Source organism: Propithecus coquereli, unplaced genomic scaffold (assembly GCF_000956105.1).
Source record: "Propithecus coquereli isolate 6110/MARCELLA unplaced genomic scaffold, Pcoq_1.0 Scaffold7, whole genome shotgun sequence".
Classification (NCBI taxonomy): Eukaryota; Metazoa; Chordata; class Mammalia; order Primates; family Indriidae; genus Propithecus; species Propithecus coquereli.
In genome coordinates, this window is record NW_012153062.1 from 14,107,095 (window position 1) to 14,132,178 (window position 25,084).

The following is a 25,084-nucleotide window of genomic DNA, read 5'->3' on the forward strand; positions in this document are numbered from 1 at the left end:
CATAGAGATTTGAACAGTATTTTTTAATGGTATAAGAATTTAAGATATATTTCAATCTTAAATTCTTGAGTTAGGTAGAAGACGATGATTGTGTTATAAAAAATATTTGCCTATGGTAAATTTGTTCAGTTTTGGTTAAGTATAAAACATTTGAAAGGAGATCAATGCAAGCTTTTCGCCATGGGAATACATAGCTCTGTGAGTGCATCCTAGATTGGGTGGCTTAAACAATAGAAACTTATTTCCTCACAGTTCTAGAGGTTAGAAGCCCAAGATCAAGATGTTGGCAGAGTTGGCTTCTTCTGAAGCCTCTGTCCTTGTCTGGCAGATGGCCGTCTTCTCCCTGTGTTGCCACATGGTTCTCCTTTTGTCTGGGTGCTATGTCCTAATCCCTTCTTGTAAGGACGTTAGTCCTATCGGATTAGGGCCCACCCATGTGATCTCATTGTACCTTAATTACCTCTTTAAAGGCCTTAGCTCCAAATACAATCACATGCTGAGGAGATACTGGGGTTTTGGACTTCAACATAGAAGTTTTGTTCATAATTTAGTCCAGAACAATGGGCACCAAGGCTGTGAAATAAGCATACAGAAAATCTTCAGCAAAGTGAAAATAAAAATAAGCATTTAACTTCACTTCTAATATTTGTACATAAGAGAAAATTTAGTTAAATAGATTTCAAATGATGGTAGTTCTAGAGTGACGACATGCCCAGATCTTTGTAATTAGTTTCATAAGGAAATGAGAACTTGAAGTTATATAAAGCCCTGATAATCAAATACTTTAAATATAAATATTTCCAACATTATGTTAGAAGTAATTTGGACCAATATGAGAAATGAGAAAAGTAGAAACACTTAGAAACTGTGAAATGGACTTAGCAGTTTCTTAGTAAACATCCAGTTTGAGTAGACAGTGGATATTCTTCCCCTGGCACTCTGCCCCCATGGCTAAAAAACCAACCCAAATTTAAAAATTTAGGAATCTATTGGCATCTGTGGTATCAGCAGAAAATAAATCAGGAGATAAGGGCATCAAATAGAATTCAAGACTCAATAAATTGTCTTATCCATTGAAGATACTTTAATTTTGCAGTTATTGATTAATTAAAAAACAGTTGTTTTCAGCATTTCCTAGCTACAGTAGTGCATAGGAAATTCCATTCTAAACAAAGAAGTAATTAATGAAATGACAACACACCTTAACATTTTACATTGATAGGTTACATTTTACAAGGTGCTTTCACATACATTATTTCATTTGATTCTTACAACAAGCAGAAAAAACAGTCAGTGGGAAAAAAAAATGATTTTTTTTCAGGTTTACAATGAGTATTTTCAGGCCAATGGGCAATCAATGCAAGAACATACCAAGAACAAGACAGCAATTCCCATAAGCCACAGTATCTTTTTTGGTAGGTTGACGGTTTAATATCAACTGGGTATTTAGTATCAGTAAATAAGGAAGAAATTAGGACAGACACGAGATTCTCATGATATTCAAAGAATAGTAAGAACACTGTCAGAGATTAGAAGAAAGACGCCCTAAAATATGCCGCCTTACTGAGACTTCAAAGCATGATATCCCTCCAAATATCAGATAAAAAGAGAATCTTGTCATAACCTGTGAAAGTTAGAAGGAACCCTCGAAACTGCCTAATCCAACTCTTCCATTTTATAGATAAGAGAACTGAGGCCAGGGTCATACTGATAGTTTTCTGGCCTGAAACTCAGATGTCTTGACTTTCAGTCTTATACAATGCCATCTCTTAATTATTTACTGAGCAAAAATGTATCTTCTGTTCCAAATAATGTAATTTGAAGTTAAATACTGATTTATGCTACTTATTTCTTATTCAAGTTTTTATCTTGTTCTTGGCTAAATTGTGGTTGAGATTGGGAATTTAAAAGTATTCTAATTCAGAGTACTTGATTGGTTGGAAATAGACTCCCTTGACACATTTGAAAGCTTGCTCATGTCCTATAAATAGAGAGTAAAATGGAATGGCTGAATAGCCCTCTATACCAATGTATGTCTAGGGGTCACTATCCAGGGTAGATTCTACAGCTGGGCACTAGATATTTCATAGGAAAAAATATTTTTAGAATTCATAGAAATCTTTTCAGTTACTGAAAACTAAATAGTAATAATCAAATTGTCATCCCCATGATTTATTAAAATAATTTTACAATAATATACAACAAAGCTACCATAGAATTTGTAGCATACATATAGAATACAATGATCAGCATGTTCTTGGGGCTAACTGAAATACAAAAAAATTAAAATATTTTTTACAAATGACGTTTTAAATTTATTAACATGATGATATATCTTTATCACATAAAACTTGCTACAGCAAGAGTATTTCAAATTTTTCTTGCACATTTTAAATATAAGTGGACCAACTAAAATCAGTGTCAGCCTTTACGTGACATTACCATGCAGAAACACTTGACAACCAAAAGACATATAGATAGGTGGCGAGAACATTTCAGGCAGGATTTTTTGATGACTTCAAAGGTTTTACAAGGGTATGGTACAGATGAAAAGAAGTGGTGTCAGTGACCTACCTGCACCAATAATGAAGCAAATAGAATGATTATATACATTAAGATCAGTTTGATTAAAAACAATTCATTTTATATGCATGTATATTGATCATAAAAAATGAACGCAGTTTATTTTAAACCATTTTGGTGTGTTGTTTTAAGATAGGTCACTGAGACACAGAGATAAAACCAGTTGGGGAAAATTAAAAGCCAAACGAACACACAAAAAGCAAAACAACTCGGTTAAGCCATGGATTCTCAACAAACACTGAACCAAGTGTGCAAAAGTGCTTGACATTTCCATCTGACATAAATGTTGTTAAGTCAGTTGGCAAAAAAGTACAGAAGAAAAAATTAAACTCAAATACTAAAATTGTATCTGTATGAGCATACATTCTGTTTACTGAGAGATAAGAGTTAAAAATTATGACATTTGAAAATATCACACCTCAAAATTACAAGTGTGGTAGTTTTATAAACTTGTCCCCTTTCCTCATTGATAAGGTGTGGGATGAAAGCAGAAGTTGCAGCAGTGCCCCTACCTTAGGTTCACAAATATAGTACACCAGAGTAACCAGCAGGTAACAACTTCTTGTGTTCTTAAGGATTACAAAATAAACAGAAAACCCTCACTTTAAATAAGAGTACCTCTACATTGTTTGCAACAATCAAGCCATTTGACTAAGCAAAGCATTTATCCAAACTAATGTTCTTTTTAGTTTGCTTCTTTTTCTTTAAAAAGTTTACAATGAGGACTATTTGAGAAACTTTAAAATTTGTCACTTTGATTAATCGTGTTCTATTAAAATACTGGCTAAAATCCTTATGGAAGAGTTAAGGTTTAGAAAACTTAGAACTCTTCTCTAACACCTACAGAAATGCTGGTACCAGGCGAGAGAATCTGGGAGATGATCCATATCATTAGTTTATCCTGCTGAGTGAGACACATTAGTCACACCACACAGGCTGGTCACTTCATTACTCAAGGGGAGGATGATGTAAAAGGAGGCGAAAGGAAATAGAACTTTTGATCTACAGGAATCCAAATTGCTGGGTCTAGCTACTCTGTATTAGTCTATCAGATTTATTGTGAGAATTCCAACAAAGTTACTGTATTTCTTAATTTGTATAAATTTCCTTGGTGATAAGACATGCTATCTTTGGAAATTGTCAAGAGTTTTGGCAAAACTGAGTCTGAGCTACTCAAAGTACAAATAATTATTAGAAAGTTTATCAAGCCATTGACCAACAGAAATATTGGAAAGAACTACTAAAAGCAACACTTATCCTTCCCTTCAAATATCACATAGCCATAACACTGCCTATCTGAAACACTAATAAAATAAAATGGAGCACTGTTTAGAGAAAACTAATGAAATTGAGAAAGGAAGAAATGGATGTAGGAGAGGAGAAAGACAACCCAAAGAGAAGTAGGAAAGTGGTCTAGTATTGTGTTATGGCACAGACAATGCTTGCTTAGCGGTGCCTTGTTACATAGGTGGATGCAGAGTGCACACACGGACGATGGCAATAAAGACCTCACTCAGTCGTTGGAATGAAGGAACTAGGTAACTGCTTCGACAAGAACGGTCTCAGCTCCACCTTATCTCTCAACAGAGAGCAAAGATTGAGTGTGAGCTCTGACATCATCTTATTGTTCCTCTCTAAAATTCACCAAATTCTTTTGCACATTTTTCTGTTATAGAGACACGGATATCTTCTTCTTCATAGTCATCAAAGTTGCTGGTATCTCCAGAGCCTCTGAACTTTGGTATGAATGGAGCTTCAACCTGTAATTGAGACAGAAAAATAAGAAAAAGGAAAATCTCCTGAGAGTTTTCAAAATTCTAAGGAAAATTAATTCTCATTGTTACTACATGGTGGCATCCTTAAATGCCATTGAGTCCCTGAATTATAATATAATAGCATTAGAAGCAGCAGCACCAAAACAGTAGGTCTGCAATTAATCTCCACATTTCATTCAAGATATGGTGCAGGCCAAGAAAATATTTAAGAATTTCCTAGGATCATTAACTGTTGGTATCAAAATGCTGGCTCCTAAGGTTACAGAACTCCAGTTTTTCTTTTATTAGTTCTTTATTTCTAAGGCCTGATTTTCTCTATCTCATTTTTAAAAATTATTTTCTCTTAAAGTTACACATAAATCTTGACTCACTTTTAATCACCTTGCTTTTTTAATTCCTAAGTTTATTTTGTTTAAAATATCTGGTCATCAAAACTTTCTGGGAAGTTGGAAGGAAATATAGCTCTTTTAGAATTATAGAATTGTTAAATCCTAAACATTTTTCTCCTTTGATTCTAAAAGTAAAATGTCTGGCCACTATGTACAATATGGTTTTTTATAAAGATTACATGGGGTACTGAATGCATTTGAAGAAAGGTTTTAAAGGCTGAGAAAATAATATCACAATTTGCACAGCATTTACAGAATTTACAAACAATGACCAGTTTCCTTTCTTCCTCAATTCAACACTGTGAGGACAGCAGGGCAGATATTCTTACTCCCATTTTACAGATTAAGACAGAGTTGGTCAAATTCACATGACTAATACATGGCTAAAGCAGGTTTCATACTCATGATTCTCCACTTCTGCTCCAGAGCTCTTTCTACTATCTATACCAGTGATCTCCAAAGCTTTTCGATTTATATCCCTTTTAGTAAAACATTTTCTAGTATATATCACCAATATATGTACAATTATTTATTTATAAATCATTTATATTCATGACTATACTAATATAAGATATACACACAAATAAGATCTTTAAAAAGAATAAGGAAAAAATAAGTATGAATGGCAATTCTAATATTATCCTGTTGTTTGCCAGCGGGTTGCCTTGTGTGCCCTGCTTCGGGGACTGCTGTTGTGCACTGCCCAGAAGAATGAGCTAAGAAGACAATGGCCTCATGTCTAGTCAGGCAGCAATTTAGAATCACACTCCAACTGGGGCAACCATCTCTAGAGAATGATTGTACAGTTTGAGTTGTCCAGGCCACTTCTTTTTTCTGCTTTTTTTTCCTTTCTGCCAGATGCATTTGGCTATTTCATTGTTCATGAACACTGAGTCAGAGAATAAAGAAGACTATGAAAGCCATTCACATTTACTATCATATTTGCACTGCTGTGTGTAGTTATTATAACTGGAAGATGTATAGCAAATAGGACATCACCAAGACATATAATCATCAGCCTGACCAAAGTCAAAGTGAAGGAGAAAATCCTACAAGCTGCAAGATGAAAGCAACAAGTTTACTTACAAAGGAAAACCCATAGAACTAACAGCAGACCTCTCAGCAGAGTCCTTTCAAGCCAGAAGGGATTGAGGTCCCATTTTTAGTCTTCTTAAACAGAATAACTGCCAGCCAAGAATTTTGTATCCTACAAAACTAAGTTTCATAAATGAAAGAGAAATAAACTCTTTCCCAGACAAGCAAACACTAAGGGAATTTACCACCACTAGACTTGTCCTGGAGGGAATGCTTAAAATTAGTCTACACATGGAAAAGAACATCAATACCTACCAATATAAAAACACCCAAAAAGTAAAGCTCACAATTCTTATAAAACAGTAACACAAAGGAGAGAACAAAACAACTAGGTATCATTCAATATGATGAACAGAATACTATCACACATATCAATACTAACATTGAATGTAAATGGCCTTAATGCTCCATTTAAAAGATATAGATAGGCTGAATGGATGAAAAATACACTCCGAGTATCTGCTGTCTCCAAGAAACCTATCTAATTCATAAGGATACTCATTGACTCAAGGTAAAGGGATGGAAAAAAATATTCCACATGAAGAGAAACCAAAAGTGAGCAGGAGTAGCTATTCTCATATAAGACAAAAAAGACTTTAAATCAATAATGGTAAAGAAAGACTAAGACAGTCAGCAAGAAGATATAACAATCCTAAATATACATGCACCTAACACAGGAGCTCCCAGACTCATAAATCAAATACTATAAGATCAAAGCAAAGAAATAAAAAGCAACATCTTAATTACAGGTGACTTCAACACTCTAATTACAGAACTGGACAGATCATCGAGGCAGAAGATCAACAAAGAAACACTAGACTTAAATAGGACTCTATAACAAATGGACCTGACAGACATCTATAGAACATTTTACCCCAAAACTACAGAATATACATTCCTCTCATCAGCATACGGGACATTTTCCAAGAGAGATTATATGTTAGCCCACAAAACAAGTCTCAGAAAATTCAGAAAAATCAAAAGCACATTCCATGTGCCTTCTCAGATCACAGTGGAATAACACTAAGAATCAACTCCAAGAGGAACTCACAAATCTACACAAAGTTATGGAAATTAAGCAACCTGCTACTGAACAATCCTTGCATCAATGATGAAATTAAGATAGAAATCAAAAGATTTTTCAAACTGAGTAACAATAATGACACAAGTATCCAAAATCTATGAGATAAAAAGCAGTGTTAAGTGGGAAATTCATAGCCTTAAATGCTTATTTCAAAAAGAAAGATCATAAATTAACAATGTAATGTCACAACTTAAGGAACTAGAAAAAGAAGAAAACCAAACCCAAAGTTAACAGAAGAAGAGAAATAACGAAGTTCAGAGCAGAACTAAACAAAATGGAAACCAACCACAAAACAATACAAAGGATCAATAAAACAAAAAGTTAATTCTTTGAAAAAAATAAATAAAATTGGTAGACCTCTAGCTAGATTAACCAGGAATACAGAGAAAGGACCCAAATAAGCTCAATCAGAAATGAAAAAGGAGACATTACAACTCATACCACAGAATATAAAATATTATCTGTCAATAGTATGAAAATCTCTATGCACACAAATTAGAAAATAGAGGAAATAGGTAAATTCCTGGAAACACACAACCTCCCAAAACTGAATCAGGAAAAAAAAAAACCAGAAATCTTGAACCAGTAACAAGCTTAGAGATTGAAGCAATAATAAAAAATCTATCAACAAAAAAAGCCCCCCAGACCAGATGGATTCACAGCTGAATTCTACCAGACCTACAAAGAAGAACTGGTACCTATCCTACAGAAATTATTCCATAACATCAAGAAAGAGGCAATCCTCCCTAACTCATTTTATGAGTTCAGTATCACCTTGATATCAAAGCCAGAAAAGGACACAAAAACAACAAAAAAGAAAACTAAAGACCAATATTCCTCATGAACATAGATGCAAAAATACTCAACAAAACACTAGCAAAGCAAATTCAACAGCACATCTAAAAGATAATTCACCATGATCAAGTGAGTTTCATCCCAGGGATTCAAGTATAGTTTAACGAACACAAATTGATAAATGTGATTTACCACATAAACAGAAGCAAAAACGACACGATCACATGATCACCTCAATAGATGCAAAAAAAGCACTCAGTAAAATCCAGCACCCTTTTGTGATAAAAACCATCAACAAATTAGGCTTAGAAGAAACATACCTTAAAATTATAAAAGCCATGGATAATAAACCCACAGCCAACATCTTATTGAGTGAGGAAAAGTTGAAAGCATTCCCCCTAAGAATTGGAACAAGACAAGGGAGCCCACTGTCACTACTTCTATACAACATTGCACTGGAAATCCTACCCAGAGCAATTAGGCAAGAGAAAGAAAGGGGCAGGCAACAGGAGGTCGAACTATCCCTGTTTGCTAATGATATACTCTTGCATCTAGAAAACCCCAAGACTTCATCAAAATACTTCTAGAATTGATAAATTCAGCAATGTCTCAGGTTACAAAGTCAATGCACACAAATCAGTAGTATTTCTATATACTAATAACAGACAAGTTGAGAGTCAAATAAAGGACTCAATACTATTTGCAATAGCTACAAAGAAAATAAAATACCTGGAATATATTTAACGAAGGAGGTGAAAGATCTGCTAGGAGAACTACAAAACACTGATGAAAGAAATGAGATGTCACACAAACAGATGGAAAAATACCTCATGCTCATGGATTGGTAGACTCAACATCATTAAAAAGTCCATACTGCCCAAAGTGATTTACAGATTCAATGAAATTTCCATCAAAATACCAATATCATATTTCACAGATCTGGAAAAATAATTTTATGTTTCATTTGGGGACAAAAAAAGAGCCTGAATAGCTAAAGCAATCTTAAGCAAAACAACCAACCAACCAACCAACCAAACCAAACCAAACCAAAACAAAATTAAAAAACCCTAATCTGGAGGCATCACATTGTCTGACTTCAAATTCTACTACAAGGCTGTAGTAACCAAAAACAGCATGGTACTGATATAAAAGTAGAGACATAGATCAATGGAACAGAATAGAGAACCCAGAAAGAAAACTATCTACCTACAACCAACTGATCTTCAACAAAGCAGACAACAATACACATTGGGGAAAAGAGGCCCTATTCAACAAACGGTGGTGGGAAAATTGGATAGCCATATGTAGAAGAATGAAACAGAACCCCTATCTCTTGCCATACACAAAAATTAACACAATATGGATAAAATACTTAAATGTAAAGCATGAAACCATAAAAATTCTAGAAGAAAATGTAGAAAAAATTCTTCTAGACATTGGCCTAGGTGAAGAATTTATGACTAAGACCCAAAGGCAAATATAACAGTAACAACACAAAAAAATAAATGGGACTTAATTCAATTAAAAAGCTTCTGTAAAGCAAAGGAAATAATCAACAGAGTAAACAGACAACTTATGGAATTGGAGAAAATATTCACAAATTATACATCTGACAAAGGACTAATATCTGGAATCTATAAAGAACTCAAATAAACTAGCAAGAAAAAACCAAACAACCCCACTCAAAAATGGGCACAAGACATAAACAGAAGTTTTCTGAAAGAAGATAGACAAATGGACAACAAACATACCAAAAAATGCTCAACATCACTAATTATCAGGGAAATGCAAATTAAAACCACAGTGAGATACCACCTTTCCCTTGTCAGAATGTCCATATTAAAAAGTTAAAAAATAAATGCTGGTGTGGATGTAGACATAAAGAAAGGCTTATACTCTATTGGTGGGACTGCAAATTAGTACAACCAAATATTTCAATTTTTGGTTTTCTGGAAGGTGAAGAGATGGGCAAAGGCATAAAAAACCTATTTAATGAAATAATGGCTGAAAATTACCCACGTCTTTCAAGAGATTTAGACATCCAGATACAGGAAGCTCAAAGATTCCCAAATAGATACAACCCAAAAATCTCTTCTACAAGGCACGGTATAGTCAAACTATCAAAAGTTAAACAGAAAGAGAGAATTCTAAAAACAGCAAAAGTGTCAAGTCACATATAAGAAAACCCCCATAGGACTAACAGTGGATTTTTCAGCAGAAACTCTGCAAGCCAGGAGTGAATGGGATGATATATTAAAAATGCTGGAATAAAAAATAACCAAAACTGTTAGCCAAGAAAACTATACCCAGCAAAGCTATGCCATAACAATGAAGAAGAAATAAAGTCCCAGACAAACAAAAATTGAGGGAATTCATCACTACTAGACTGGCTCAAGAAATGCTTAAGGGAGTCCTACAAAAGAACCAGAAAACAATTGACAAAATGACAGGAATAAGCCCTCACCTATCAATAATAACCTTGAATATAAAGAGATAAAATTACCCACTAAAACTATATAGAATGGCTAAATGGATTAAAAAACACACATGACCTAACTATATGCTGCCTACAAGAAACTCGCTGCACCTATAAAGACACATATAGGCTGAAAGTGAAGGGATGGAAAAAAATATTCCACACAAATGAAAACCAAAAGCAAGCAAAAGCAGGTGTATCTATATCAGATAAAACTGACTTTAAGTCAAAAACAGTATAAAGACACAAAGAAAGTCATTATATAATCATACAGGGATTGATTCAGCAAGAAAATATAACAAAACACTTATGAAAGAGATTAAAAAGAATATAAGCAAATGGAAAGACATCCTAGGGTCATGGATCAGAAGAATTAATATTGTTAAAATGATCATACTATCCAAAGCAATTTACAGATGCAATGCAACTCCTATTAAAATACCAATAACATTCTTCACAGATACAGAAAAGACAATCCTAAAATTTGTATGGAACCACAAAAGAACCCAAATAGCCAAAGCAATCCTGAGCAAAAAGAACAAAGATGAAGGTATAATACTACCTGACTTCAAAATATACTAAAAAGCTAAAGAAACCAAAACGGCATGGTATTTGTATAAAAAAAGACCCATAGATCAGTGGAATAGAATAGAGAACTCAGAAGTAAATCCATGTATTAACAGCCAACTAATTTTTGACAAAGGCACCCAGTGGGAAAAAGACACTCTCTTCAATAAATGGTGCTGGGAAAATCAGAGATTCATACGTACAAGAATGAAGCTAGATCCTTCTCACCATATGCCAAAATCTACTCAAAATGGATTAAGACTTAAACATAAGATCCCAAACTATAAAACTATTAGAAGAAAACATAGGGAATATGATCCAGGAGTTTGATCTAGGCAAAGATTTTATGGCTAAGTTTTCAAAAGCACAGGCAACAAAAGCAAACATAGACAGATGGAACTATATTAAACTAAAAAGCTTCCGGACAACAAAATACTGCTACTGATCAGCTGGTACTCCTCTATTTTATTATGGTGGTACACTAACACTAGAGATTAACTTAGTTTATATTTACATGCAAGTCTTCAAGTTGCTTGAATTTCTAACACTAAGAATCCCTTTAGCAAGCAAGCAAAAAACCAAACAAAACAAATCCCAAGAAAACTCAGAGGCGAAGTTATTCTTTCTGCATTCCCACATTTCTCATACTAGTACCTTTATATTTGTTTATATGACCATCTGATTAATCTTCCCGACCCCTGAAACTATAGGCTTCATGTGGACAGGAACAAAGGTGATTTTACTTAACATATTCTCAGCACGTTGCAGAATACATAGCATACAAGCAGGCATCTGATGAGTATTTGGAACAAATATCATGTTTATAAATAATTGTTTAAAAATGTAGTAATTTCAGATTTGCTTTTAATCTTCCACAAAAGCATTAATTAAAACCCCCATTTCCATTACTTATGTACAAATTGGCTTTCAAATGGGTAAAGGTAAGTTTTATCTGAAGAAAGAGCAATGCTGAGTAATTCCTCAAACATTTAGTGAGCATGTACCAACCGTAAGGCTCTTGCCAGGTAATAGGAATATAAAAATGAGTAAGATAAGTTCCCTGTCTTCAATGAAATATTTTAAAACAATAGAGAATCTATAAGATACTAATAAAGAATACCTTTCAGAGAAAATATCACAGTAGAGTAACATTTAAGCTAAATCTTCGAGGATCAATAAGACTATGGCAAATGCACAAATGGTAAGTCATTCAGAGCAAAGGAAAAAATTGTACAAGGGCACAGAGTGTGAAAGAGCATGGTCTGTTTGGGGAACACGACATTAAAAATAATGAGGAATCTAGCAATTAAATGTTATTATATGTGGCTGCATGCCAATTCTGGATAGGTGAATATTTGTTTATATATTATCTTCCTAATGTGGCTTCACATCAGTTTTGAAATGCAAACCCTTAGGACACTGCCTAATATATAATTTCTGTAGTACTGCAAAGAGTATGAGGCATGTGTAGGAAAATTTTAACAAAGAAAATACTTCTGATTGATAGGCAAAATAGAATACAAACTTTCTCTTTAATCTAGGAGAAAACTCACTTTTAAGTCATGGGCTATAAAGTACTTTAGATTCTGCATAGGATGAATTTAAAAGGTAAAAAAAGGAAAACTATGTATTAACTTGAAAAGATTTCTACTACATATAATGTAAACACCAACTTTTAATAAGATTTTTAAATTAAAAAGAAAGAAAAGCCTCACCTTCCTCTGGTAAATAGCAATCCAATCTGTTGTGGCAAACCACTTGTGAGTTTTTATGTCACTGACACCGTTCTTTAGATTTCCAAATCTCTTCGTCAAATCCACCTGCAGCAGGTTCCGTAGAAGGTCCTTGAGATCTGAACTGAAGTGGGATGGGAATCGGACCTGCACAAATGCACCATGTGGTAAAACACACATTACAAGACTCGTGCTGTTTTTGTTTTGATTTCATAAAGGTCTTTAAAATAAGGTGACAAATATAAACAAAAATATGTAGTGATGATTTTCACATATTTTGAACTACACGTTACAGTCCATGCTAGTCACGAAGAAGAGAATTATTTGGGTGAATGCACGAAACCTGTTCTCTTAGGTCCTCATCTTGGTCATGAACTTCCTTAAGAATGTGGACCAGTCTCCAGAAAAATGTGCATACATACAGAACTTCTTCAACAATATCAGAAGGTTCACCCATCTTCAAGAGAGATCCCTTTAGATCTCATATTATAAATCTCTGTCCCAGAGATATAAAAATTTAAATTTATAATATAAATAGAATAAGCAGCATATGAAAGAATTCAGTATGTATATTTTGAAAAGAGATCTATCAAAAAGGAAGATCTATCTAAAAATGATTGTAAAAACCCACACTGCCTTTCACAGCACAGGAAACCATTTTTCTTTTATTAGTAGTTGGCTTTTAAGCATAATTCTGCTATATGCAACAGCATAGAAATGATTTAGATTGCTTTAAAAGCATTTTTCCACCTCCTAAATTGTGAAGAATAAGTAGTTCTAAATAAGTAGCCTGGCCTCTGGCCTTAAAAACAAACAGAAAACCCCAAATAACTGAAGATGTTATGTTTGGCAATCAATAAAATAAAGTGCCATTCATAAGAGACCTTAGCCTATTTTTTTGTTTTGTTTTGTTTTGTTTAAACACATTTTCTCCTCTACTTCAACCTAACTCCTGGTTTCCACTTAGAAGGACTAGCTCATCTGTGCCTCCTCATTCTTTTCTTGCATTACTACCACCTCTCCGCTATCCTTTCCAATTCTGTTCAATCATTTCCACTCCCCTCTTCCCTGTCACACACCCATGTGTGTGCACATTTGTGTGTGTGCTTGCACTTTCACTCGTTCCGCTTTCCATTGTCCTGTCATGCACCCCTGGGCCTCATTTCACGTTGCCACCCCCACGAAACACAAACACTATTCTCTGGATTATTATAATCTCAACTTCAAATTGACCATAGCACCTTTGTAGAAAATGCTTTAAAGGGTAAATAGACCGTTTCTGAACTCCTCACATTCTTATTTTGGTTCTCTACAAGTGCTACCACCTCATAACTTTCATAGTGCATCGTTACATTATCTCAGTTGATCATCACAATACACCTATCCATTGAACAATGCTGTAGTATTTGTGTATATGTCCATCTCTTCCAGACTCTGGGCTTCTGAGGGAAGGCATTGGGCCATTTTTATGTTTTTATTCACAGCATTTATTAGATTATTTCAAATATTGTAGATCATTCATTTGACAATTACTTACTGAGTGCCTACTATGTGCCAGGCACTGTTCTAGGTGCTAAATATATAGCACTGAGCTAAACAAGGCAAAGTCCCTAATTTCATAGAACTTGCATCCTAGGTGGATGTGACAAACTCAATGAATACATTATTAACTCTATTCACTCTATTAACTCTATTCAGTTTCAGATGGAGAAACTAAGATTCAGAAATGTTATATACCTTCCCTAATCATCAGGCTATAAAGTAGCAGAGCTATGACTAGAAAGCTAGTCTTATGATTTGTAGCCTCATGAATTTTGGTCTTTATTACATTGTCTTCAAATATATAGAACTCCTTAATTTATGTTCTGACTTTCAAAAAGCTCAGCATACTTGACATACATTCTCATATTTTCAAAGAAGTTAAATCATTAGCATATAAAGATAGATTCATAACTGTAGTCTTTTGATTGCCATTCTCATGCTATTCTGTAAAGAAATTTTTTCTCAAAATGTGGTGCTAGGACCCAGTTGCATCAGAATCAACTGGCAGACAAGAGTATAAAAATGTAGATCCCTGTGGCTTCCCTTAGAGGATGGGGGCATCAGCCTGAAAATCTGAGCTTCTATCTCCAAGTGATTCATGTGCACATGGAAGCTTAAGAAGCACTATTCTCAACTCTGTTCACTACTTTATAGAGAGGTTTTTATTTTCCATGTCAGCGAAAGATCATAAAATTTTAAATGTAAATAATAAAACACAGTAAACTAAAATCATCACCATACTAGAGGAAAACCAATAGTTGTGTCAAGCAACCAATGACTATTTGAAAGTTGCATAGTTAATAAATGACTAGGATTTAGGATAAACTTATATAAATTAGCAGCTTTAAGCCTCATTTTTGCAAAGCCTTTATTATCACAGATTAAGAGAAGTTTGATGTTCTGAAAAGTAAGACATGTGAACTACCACCTTCTCTAGTTTTACCACTGACACAATGGCTTCTTAGAAGCTAGGCATTGTGCTAAAAACACTTTATATGTACTGGGCTCATAAAATCCAAAGTATAGCACTGTGGTAGGTATGATTATTATCCCCGTTTTATAGGTGGGGTGAAGCAATTGAATCTTGCAGAGATTAAGTAATTTGCCTAAGATTACAGAGCTAATAAGTAGTAGAGTTGTAATTCCAAACTGGGTACTCCGACCCCAGGATATATACTTTTAGTTACTCTGTGATTTGATAACCTGAAAATAGTCATTATCAGGAACCTCCAGCAGCCCCCAACTTTTTGGGGGCTTCATGGAAGACAATTTTTCCACGGCCCCAGGGGTGGGTGGGGGTCGTCATTGCAGGGGATTGCGGAGCTTAGGTGGTGATGCGCGACCCTTTTCCTAACAGGCCATGGGCCGGTACTGGGCCACAGCCTGGGGGTTGGGGACTGCAGTATCTAAAAGACTGAAATTTTCATCTTAAAAATATTTTGCTGCACATTTCCTCATTTATCCTAGCTGAAGTAATAACTAGAGAATAAAGGGTGTTCAAAAGGCATTACTGTTTATTTTAAAAATAACATGACATTTTTCCAGTGGTTATGTTAGTTCACATTTTTCCAGTAGTAAATCTAAACTTTATTTAGATTCCAGAAAAATAACTTATTTGAAGTAGATCTATCTTTGTTTAGGATAGAATTTGCATGAACTGTTCAATGGTAAGGTGCCAGCTATCCCCTTCATTATGTTCAGAATGGTAGACAAATAATGTACGATACATATAAATTATCTTCTGAATTTAGGTAATATGCAACACAATGCATGAAGAATGTAAGCACCTAAGTAGTCACTGAAGCCAAATGAAGGTATAATAAATGAACCACTGAGCTAGATTCTTCTATTTCTTGCTTTGCTCCAAATTACCTTTTGTCTTTGGGTGATTCTGAGTTTTTTGTTTTTTTTTTTTTTCTGAGACAGAGTCTCACTTTGTTGCCCGGGCTAGAGTGCCGTGGCGTCAGCCTAGCTCACAGTAACCTCAAACTCCTGGGCTCAAGCAATCCTACTGCCTCAGCCTCCCGAGTAGCTGGGACTACAGACATGCGCCACCATGCCCGGCTAATTTTTTTAATATATATATGTTTTTAGCTGTCCAATTAATTTCTTTTTATTTTTGGTAGAGACGGGGTCTCGCTCTTGCTCAGGCTGGTCTCGAACTCCTGAGCTCAAACAATCCGCCAGCCTCGGCCTCCCAGAGAGCTAGGATTACAGGCGTGAGCTACCGTGCCCAGCCTTGATTCTGAGTTTTGATTTACCAACACATAGGATGAGAGAATTAAACTAAATAAAATTGAACATCTTTGCCACCTCAAAAATTCTACCAAGCTACTTCTTTAGTAGAAAGAATTCCTGGGTTCCAACCCCAACTCCAATTACATACATGCTCTGCAATTTAGGGCAAAACCTTTTACCTTTCTGAGTTCTCTCACCTATAAAACAATGAGAGTATATATCTCATCTAACAGGTATGAAAAGAAATTGCACAATTTTTAAGAAACTGCCTCGCATTATGTCTAATATTTTGTAGATGTTAATTCAATGGATTTTAATTTTTTAACCTTCCCATTAGAATACTATTTTAATGATCTGAAGTTGGATTTCTGAATCAAAGAAGGACCCTGGAAGACAGCGATATCTATTGTTATGTTTCCAGACTAGCCAAGGACAGTCTGTGCTCGAAAAGTCATTTGGGCAGTACAGGAAGTTCCTCCTTTCTTTTTGTCTCATGCTCCACCTGTTAATTTATAGAACAAACCCTTTCATCTTTTCTTAAGGTCTTAAATTTGATAGAGTGAGGGAGAAAATGAACGACTATAACCTGTTTTATAAGGACAGCATTGTGAATATAGCTGATAATGCTATACTGCTTTGTCAAATTACATTATGTAATGTGTTAAACACACTTTGAAACTCTCTTTGAGTTGAGCAAATTCAACAGAATATTTGTTCCGCTTTCAGTACCGATTATAAAATTTTGTACATTTTGGTTTTAGAAATGATTATAATTTTCTAAAAAATTAAGAGGAAGTTACATCCAAAAAGCAAACCAGTTCATGTTGTGGTACTCATACTGAGTGATTTAAATTCACTAACTGGTTTACTGACTTTTTTTTCTTTTAGAAATAAAATAAGGCCAAATCATATTTGTCTACACTGAACTTAATCACAGAAATAACAAAGTTGATCTTTGAAAGAAGAGAAAAATCTTACTGCTATTCTGCAATTATTGGCAGGGGAAAGGATTGTTTAACTAGTAACAGCATATTTTATGCATTGGGATAAAATTTACCAGGCTTAACTGACTCAAAGAGCTTGCACACAGCCAACAAGCTGTTAATAATCTATTAACTTTTGGCCACAAGCATGTTGAAATAAATTTTGAGAAATTATCTCTCTAAATTAGGTACAATAAATTCTAAAAAAAAAAATCAGCAAGCCCAGTAAAGAATTGATCTAGCAAAAATGAACATACACATTAGTCAGTTTTTCAAAAGGCACAACAACTTTTCGTATACCAGGTTTTCTATAGACATGGTGCCAAGCTTCACACTACCTCAGAGGACCTGGGCAACTTTAATCAGCCTGGAATCTATATATAAAAAGAAAGAGCTAATACATTTACAAAATTTATAAATATTAGTACCGTGTCTGTGGGGTCTCTAATCTGTTCTCTTACCTATGCAGAAACACTGGTAGATATAACGAATCTAGATAGTTGCAGAGAGCTATTACCTATCCTGTCCTTACTCCCTCTCCACAAAAATAGGAAGCCAGTGTTGCAATTATTTTCCCATGGGACCACTAGAGTAAAGGGCTGTCATAAAGGAGGTATTAATAAGAATTTTAAATTGCCACAGCAAAGTGTTAAAAAATAGTCCTTGGTTTTATACAAATAGTAAAACTGCTTTTGCATTTTATGAAAATGATTTCTGAGTCTCTTTAATGCCATAGCCAAATAGAAAATGACATTTTAATTTCCCCAAAAGCATTAACAATGGCATCTTAGAAAAGGTGCAGTGGCTTATCTGCATACGTGTATGTTATTTAGGAAACAGGATGTATGCAGAAAAGAGTTAATATAGCGGGCCTGAGACTGCTACCCTTAGAAAGGACTCTTTGCAAGTTTAGCCCTTGGCAAGTATCTGGCGACTTGAATGGTACCAGCTCCTCACAACAATATGAAACTTTCCATAAATGATTAGAGTGGCTCAATGTACCTGGACTGTACAAACAATATGGTTTGTGCTGAACATCTGCTTTTGCTCTGGGAGTCTAGGATTTTGGTATGTGCCAGGCAGAGGATGCATACGTGACCAGCCCCCCAGTAAAAACCTTTGGCACTGAGTCTCTACTGAGCTTTGCAGATAGATAACTTTTTACGCATTTTGTCACAATTTGTTGCTGAAAGAATTAAGTGCATCCCTTTTGGCTGTACTGGGAGAGGACTCTCGGAAGCTTGTGTCTTATTTCCTCTGGATTTTATCCTGACTGCCTTTTCCCTTTGCTGATTGTGCTCTGTATCCTTTTGCTGTTATAAATCCTAGCCATGAGTACCACTGTATGCTGAATCCAGTGAGTCTTCATAGTGAATCACCAAACCTGAAGATGGTCTTGGGGACCCCTGACACAGAAGGGAATGGCCACTTGGCTTCTAAATAATTACCCTTCATGTAAATGTTGAATTTCTCTTCAGAAAAAATTAAGTGACTCTTTGATCATTCAGTATATATTTATGTTTATACCACTATTTTTGTATAGTGTCTCCTTCTACATTATTGATGCTCCTTAAAGTGGAATAACATTTACATTAGATGTGATGAAGCTAAAACTTTTTTTTAATCACACAAGTCAAGGACTCTAAAGTTATAGTTTCCATATCAGCTGTTACATAATTCCCTTATTTGCAAGTATCACTTTGATCACAATATTAACTTTTATATTTCCATGGGTAATGCAGCCAGATAGAGTAGCTGTGTAACCATAACTGATTCTTTTCATAGGGGACATGGCACTGAGGCATGAAATTTCAAGACTATATACAGAATCTCAAAATATGTATTGCTAGGATGAGGCATAGTTAATGCAGGAATTATAATTCTTTTCTGTCAACGGTGCACTTCTAGACCTGAACCTTAATACTGCATGAATAATTTGACATTTAAATACCACCTCCTCTGTTTTTTTAAAGGCAAAATATGTGTAGGAGAGAATCTAACACGCTGATTGATCATCTTTCTGTGCATTTAAAAATAACAGCTTGAGTTAAAATATTGTAATAAAGTACTTAACAATCCAATGGTCAAATATATGTAGTTTATGATTAATCACTTAATAAATTTTATTTTAACTTTGATAAGTCACTGATACTTATATTCTTTATAGCATGGTTTCAGAATGGAAAGTAATAATCAATCTAAAATGTTATTGCAGGGCCCAGGGTGGTGGCTCACGCCTGTGATCCTAGCACTCTGGGAGGCCAAGGTGGGAGGATTGCTTAAGCTCAGGAGTTCCAGACTAGCCTGAGCAAGAGCGAGACCTCGTCTCTACTAAAAATAGAAAAAATTAGCCAGGCAACTAAAAACAGAAAAAATTAGCTGGGTGTGGTGGTGAACGACTGTAGTCCCAGCTACTCAGGAGGCTGAGGCAGGAGGATTGCTTGAGCCCAGGAGTTTGAGGTTGCTGTGAGCCAGGCTGACGCCATGGCACTCTATCCCGGGCAACACAGTGAGACTCTGTCTCAAAAAAAAAAAAAAAAAAAGGTTGTTGTATGAAATAATATGCTTTTAAAAATCAGAAAAAAAATTCTGAATGAAAAGTATTTTTCATTAAAAAATTCAAATGCAAATATAGGATTCACAAATATGAGACCAAAATTGGATTTTTAATAGCTTAAAAAATTAAAAAAAAAACTAGTTTCCTATTTGTCTTTTAGCTACTAACCAAAGAGACAATAATATTTTTGCAATGTGGATACAGACGCATTCTAGTTTGGATTTGAGTGTTGAAAGAGATGGGTTTATTGGGAAATGGTGAATGTGATGCGTATTTCACATAATTAGATCCTAGAGATCACTTAATGACCATGTTCCACTTTCATGAATTCTATTTTAGATGAGTAAAGAGAATAACTTTATATCCAACACGGGGAGAGATAATCTGGCACCTTTTGTTAAAAACAAAAGCGCCCCAAACACCCTGTCATATTTCTAAATAAATGAAGGGAAAAAATCAGATATTGTGATAAAATAAAAATTTTATGTTGTTATTATTTTAAGGTAACTAGGATTAAACTGTTATAATTTTTGAACATGTGCAGATTATTGGATACAAAATGTTAAAGTTTGATATGACATGAAAACATATTCACAAACAGCAGAAAAAAATTTTATCCAATGTAGAATGATTGATTGGCAAACCATAGCCAATCCATAAATAGGAAGATACATTCATTTTAACCAAAGCAATTTTTCTAAATAAATATAAATGTAGTCATGACAGTATCCTTGTCAGAAAACTTACTTTCCTTCATGGAAAAGTTGTAAGTATAAATGAAAGCAATACAGTAAAGATTTAGGAACTTTATCATTACTCCTAATTAAATTATTTGAAAATTACTACAATGTTTGCATTTTTAGTCTTTGTATTAGTAAAATATTCTCTCATTTATGATTTTAATTTAGTTTAGTTCTCTCACCATCCTTTATATGACCTTTGGCTTTTATTCTCTTGAGATTCTACATATTCACTTCTCAAATTCTTCAAAAATGAATCACTGCCTCATTTATCAATATTTTTCAATGTTTTGTTCATATCAAAAGTTCTTTTTACTGTTACTCTTATATTCTGCTAGGGAAAAACAGCTATACAGATAAGAAATCTGAAGACTAGAGATCAACAAATGTAACAAGAACAGCAGCAATACTCAATTATTTAAAATAATTACTGCATTCTGCCATTCTGTATTGCCTTTATCAGTGTAAATCTTTCAATAGCTAGCTTAGTTTATTTATCTGTAAGAGGTATTTATTTTCTACCTTTGATATACTCGAGGTATAAATTCTTTAGTTAATCCCCTAATTTGTGAATACTGACATAACGTAAAACTTTCCCCACAAAAATGCCGCAAACTACAAGGGAAAATCTTGTGACCCCTGTAGACTGCATATGCGCTATGAGATATGGAACAACAACACTGTGTTGAGATGTGGATTCTAGGGGGCTGGATAGACTCATTCTGTTGGTAAGTGCTTTGTTTCAACAGCCCAGCTGTGCAGCATCCATGATTTATATTTGGGTCTTGGCAAAAAAGATAAATTACTACATTACGGACAATCAGGGTAGCCTGTGATAGTTAACGTTGTGAACTGTAAGTTCACGGATGCCAAGGGTCAGCTTTCACACTAAATGCAGAGCTTGAATCGGCTGAGATATAAAGAAATAGAGACTTTCCCTCTATCTCCTTCCAGATTCTTCAGGTTGATTAGGCTTATCTCTGCCTAAGAAGGTCTCTCTCTCTCCCTCTCTCTCTCTCTCTCTCTCTCTCTCTCTCTCTCACACACACACACACACACACACACACACTCCACAAAACTTAACTATATCACATCTCAAAGTGATGTGATGTCAAGATTGATGCTCTGTTTCCTGGTCATATTCTAAATGGGGCTATGTGGTCTTAAAAAAAAAAAAGACAAAGCAGTAAAGTGTACCACATATAGGAATAGGAAGAAGGGAAATTAAGCAAAATATTCCTTTCCATATACTGTCATTGATGTATAGAAAGCCTCCTTCTGGGAATGTTTAAAAGCCTACTCTTTCTTTACTGCATGGTGGGAAGACTCAGGCTTATCTCTATTAAATTGACTTTGGTATTTAAAAAAGATCCAAGATCTGAGTTAAGGCAAGAGCAAATGATTGATACTAAACGAAATACTTTTGAAAGCAAAATTAAAGGTTGTAGATGCAAAAGAAGGAAGGTTTATGGAGTAATTTACAAAACATAAAGTACTATGACATAATAAATCTATTCATGTTTAGGAAAAATTAATGTGATTTTCATATTTGCTAATAATGACAATTATAATCACGATCAACATGAACAATTCTGTTAAAATCAATTCTATGAATTTCCATCTTAAAAAGGCTTATCCATTTTATATTTACTTCTAATTTTGTGGTTTTTGACATAATTCAAACAAGAAGTTTCTCCTGAAAAAGCAAGGGTACATCAAAACACTGCCAAAACACTAAATCTAAGGAGATATCCACATGAAATAATTAACTATTTTTATTTTTTGGAAGGAATATTTAGATTTATATCTATGATCCTGTGCTTTGTAAATTATAAAAATACTAAATATAGAAATTGACTTACTATTTTGCTAATTTCTTTATTAAACTGTCTTTTGATTTCTTAAGAGACTTCGATGATTCAATACTTATGCTACTATCTTAAATGAATGCTGTATACAAGAGCAGCAACTATAGATATTTCTATATTTTTCACAATTTAGGATAACATTCTGATGACACAGTATGGTTTCAATTTACAAAGCTTAAAATTTATGTATAGAAATAGTTAATAAAATAGGAATAATAAAATGTATTACTTACCTTTCCAGAAACAATCTTTTCATAAATCTGAATTGGTTGGTCTGCAAAGAACGGGGGATAACCAGCTGCCATTTCATAGATTAGCACTCCTAATGCCCACCAATCCACTGCCTTATTGTAGCCCTGAGATAAACCAACACCAATGTCAATTGTAACTTAAGTTACTCAGGAGGAAATAAAGTCATAGGTAATTTCAAAATGATCTGGAAGCATATGAAAAAAAATTAAGGCAGTTGATGAGCAGCTATTCAGGATACAATAAAATAAATGAACAAAATGTATCAGGTCAGATTTAAATTAAATGAAGGGGAGAATTACCAGATATTGAAATTAGATATTGGGAAAGATTATTACATCTTCTTCCTAAAATCATTAAGAATATTATAGACAATGAAATATCCTCTATTTCACTGGGGTAATTTAGTTGTTGCTCAATACAGGAAGGGAGTTGGACAAATTACCTCTTCAGGCCTGTTCCAGGTCCATAATTTTATGAATCAGGTTTTCTATAGCATACCTAGAAAGGTCAAAAGTTTTGAAAGAAATAGGAGGTACTGGATTCCATAGTAAATAGTGGAGTTGACTTCAAAGTACTCTATATTGTTGGAGTTAGGAGGGTGAATGTATTAGGGATAGTCCCATCCACTTCATAGGCTCTTGGGATAGCTAAATGTTTAATGTGGAACCCAGTTAATGTCAATATTTACATATACTTTACTTTTGCTATCTATTGTTTTGCTTCTCATTTCTAAATGGTATACAGGAAAGAAATCTAATTCATACGGTTTTGTGAGGACTGTATCAAATGAAAGAGAGTAACTTGTATAAAAAATGTTTTGCAAACCAAAAGTATAATTCAAAGGTTATGTTCAATTGGCTTTGTTTTCATATCAAGCATACTAAAATTAAGACCTAGAAGTATTTATGAGAAGATAAATAAGAATAACATGTTTATATGAAATTTATCAACTCTGATCAGTATCAATTGGCACAAAAGAATATTAAAAAAACCCAACAGCCTGGTCATGGAGAGAAATAGCTCAGATCTTCCCACATCTCTTGTTCTGCCCTCAAATGTACCCTGTACCATCACCACTGCCTATAGTCCACCCCTTTGTCAAGATTTTAGCTTTACAAACTATTTAGTTTTCAAATAACTAGCTAAAATATAATACTACAATACTATACAGATTTCTTTTCTCTTTTTTCCTGATTCTGTATGTTTTTTTAAAGATAGGGACTGGTATAAGAGGAATAGCACTTTGTTTTGCTCATAGAAATAGGCATTGACTTTGCTGTAACTCTTTGATTCTTATATTTTAAATTGTGTGCTAATTTTAATAGTAAATATGCCAGATTACAAGTTAATACCCTAGGTATAGAGAATTAAAACAAGTCAGTAAGAAAAACATTAAAGTACAATAGATAAATGGGCAAATGACATGATCTAATAATTTACACACACACACACATAACAAATGGCCATTACATATTTACAAATAAATCTAATAATCAAAGATATGAGAATTAAAACAATGAGTTACCATTTATTGCCTATTAATTAGTAAATATTTTTACAATGAGAATACCTAGTGTTAGAGAGGTTGTGATGAAATAGGCACTCTCATACACTACCGTATGAGTGTAAAATGGTATACTCTTTTTGGAAAGCAATTTGGCAATATGTATCAAGAATCTTAAAAATATTCATACACTTTCACCCAGTAATTCCAGTTCTGGGAATCTATCCTAAGGAAATAATGTGAAATACAGAAAAAGTTTTATGCACAAAGATTTTTATCACAGTTATTTGTAATAGCAAAAAACTCTACACAAAAATACCAAAAAATCTAACAAAAAGAAAACCCGAATATTCAACAATAGAAGAATGGCTAAATTCTTAGAGTACATTTGCAAACAAGCCATTAGAATGATGTTTACATGCTTGTTATCATGCAAGTGAAAAAAGAGACACAAAACTGTACATTCATTATGATTTCAACTATAATGACACACATAAAAAAATCAAGATTTTTTTTTTTTTAAAAGGTTGCCTCTGGGTAGAGGGATAACAGACAGGGCTTTTTGGTTGTTTCTTTATATTTTTCTGTAATTTCTAAACTTTGTACAATGAACATCTATTACTTATACAATATATACACATTTGTAAATGTTTTGGCACTTATTTTGTGGTCACATTATTTATTAAGTGTACTTAAGAAAAATATGTGAATAGCATAGCAACGATATTTAGATTATAAAAGACTAAAATGTTATATGTGATTTAAATTATAAAAGATGATGAGATAAAAGCTGAAAAAATCTTTTATTTTATTCTAACAATTCTGTAGGTTAGTCAAATTTCAATTATTCAGTTAGTGAACCATCAAGGCACATGTCTTATCCCTTCCCTTTTCCTCTCTTTT

At 34.0% G+C, this 25,084-nt stretch overlaps 1 protein-coding gene across 8 annotated transcripts in view; it reads right to left on the reverse strand.

Moving 5' to 3' along the window:
• Positions 1-1,061: 1,061 nt before the first annotated feature.
• Positions 1,062-25,084, reverse strand: part of PRKACB (protein kinase, cAMP-dependent, catalytic, beta) — a 149,299-nt gene continuing 125,276 nt past the window's right edge. For 5 of the 8 annotated variants that reach the window (XM_012661093.1, XM_012661090.1, XM_012661094.1 and 2 more), the window contains 3 exons: positions 22,659-22,781; positions 12,480-12,644; positions 1,062-4,343 (listed from right to left, as the gene is read on the reverse strand). In XM_012661093.1, the coding sequence (XP_012516547.1) occupies positions 4,218-4,343; positions 12,480-12,644; positions 22,659-22,781 (414 nt within the window). In that variant the 3' untranslated portion in view covers positions 1,062-4,217. Of the gene's footprint in view, positions 4,344-12,479; positions 12,645-19,905; positions 20,866-22,658; positions 22,782-25,084 lie in introns of those variants that run through there. The other 3 variants (XM_012661097.1, XM_012661096.1, XM_012661098.1) reach the window with 1 other exon arrangement.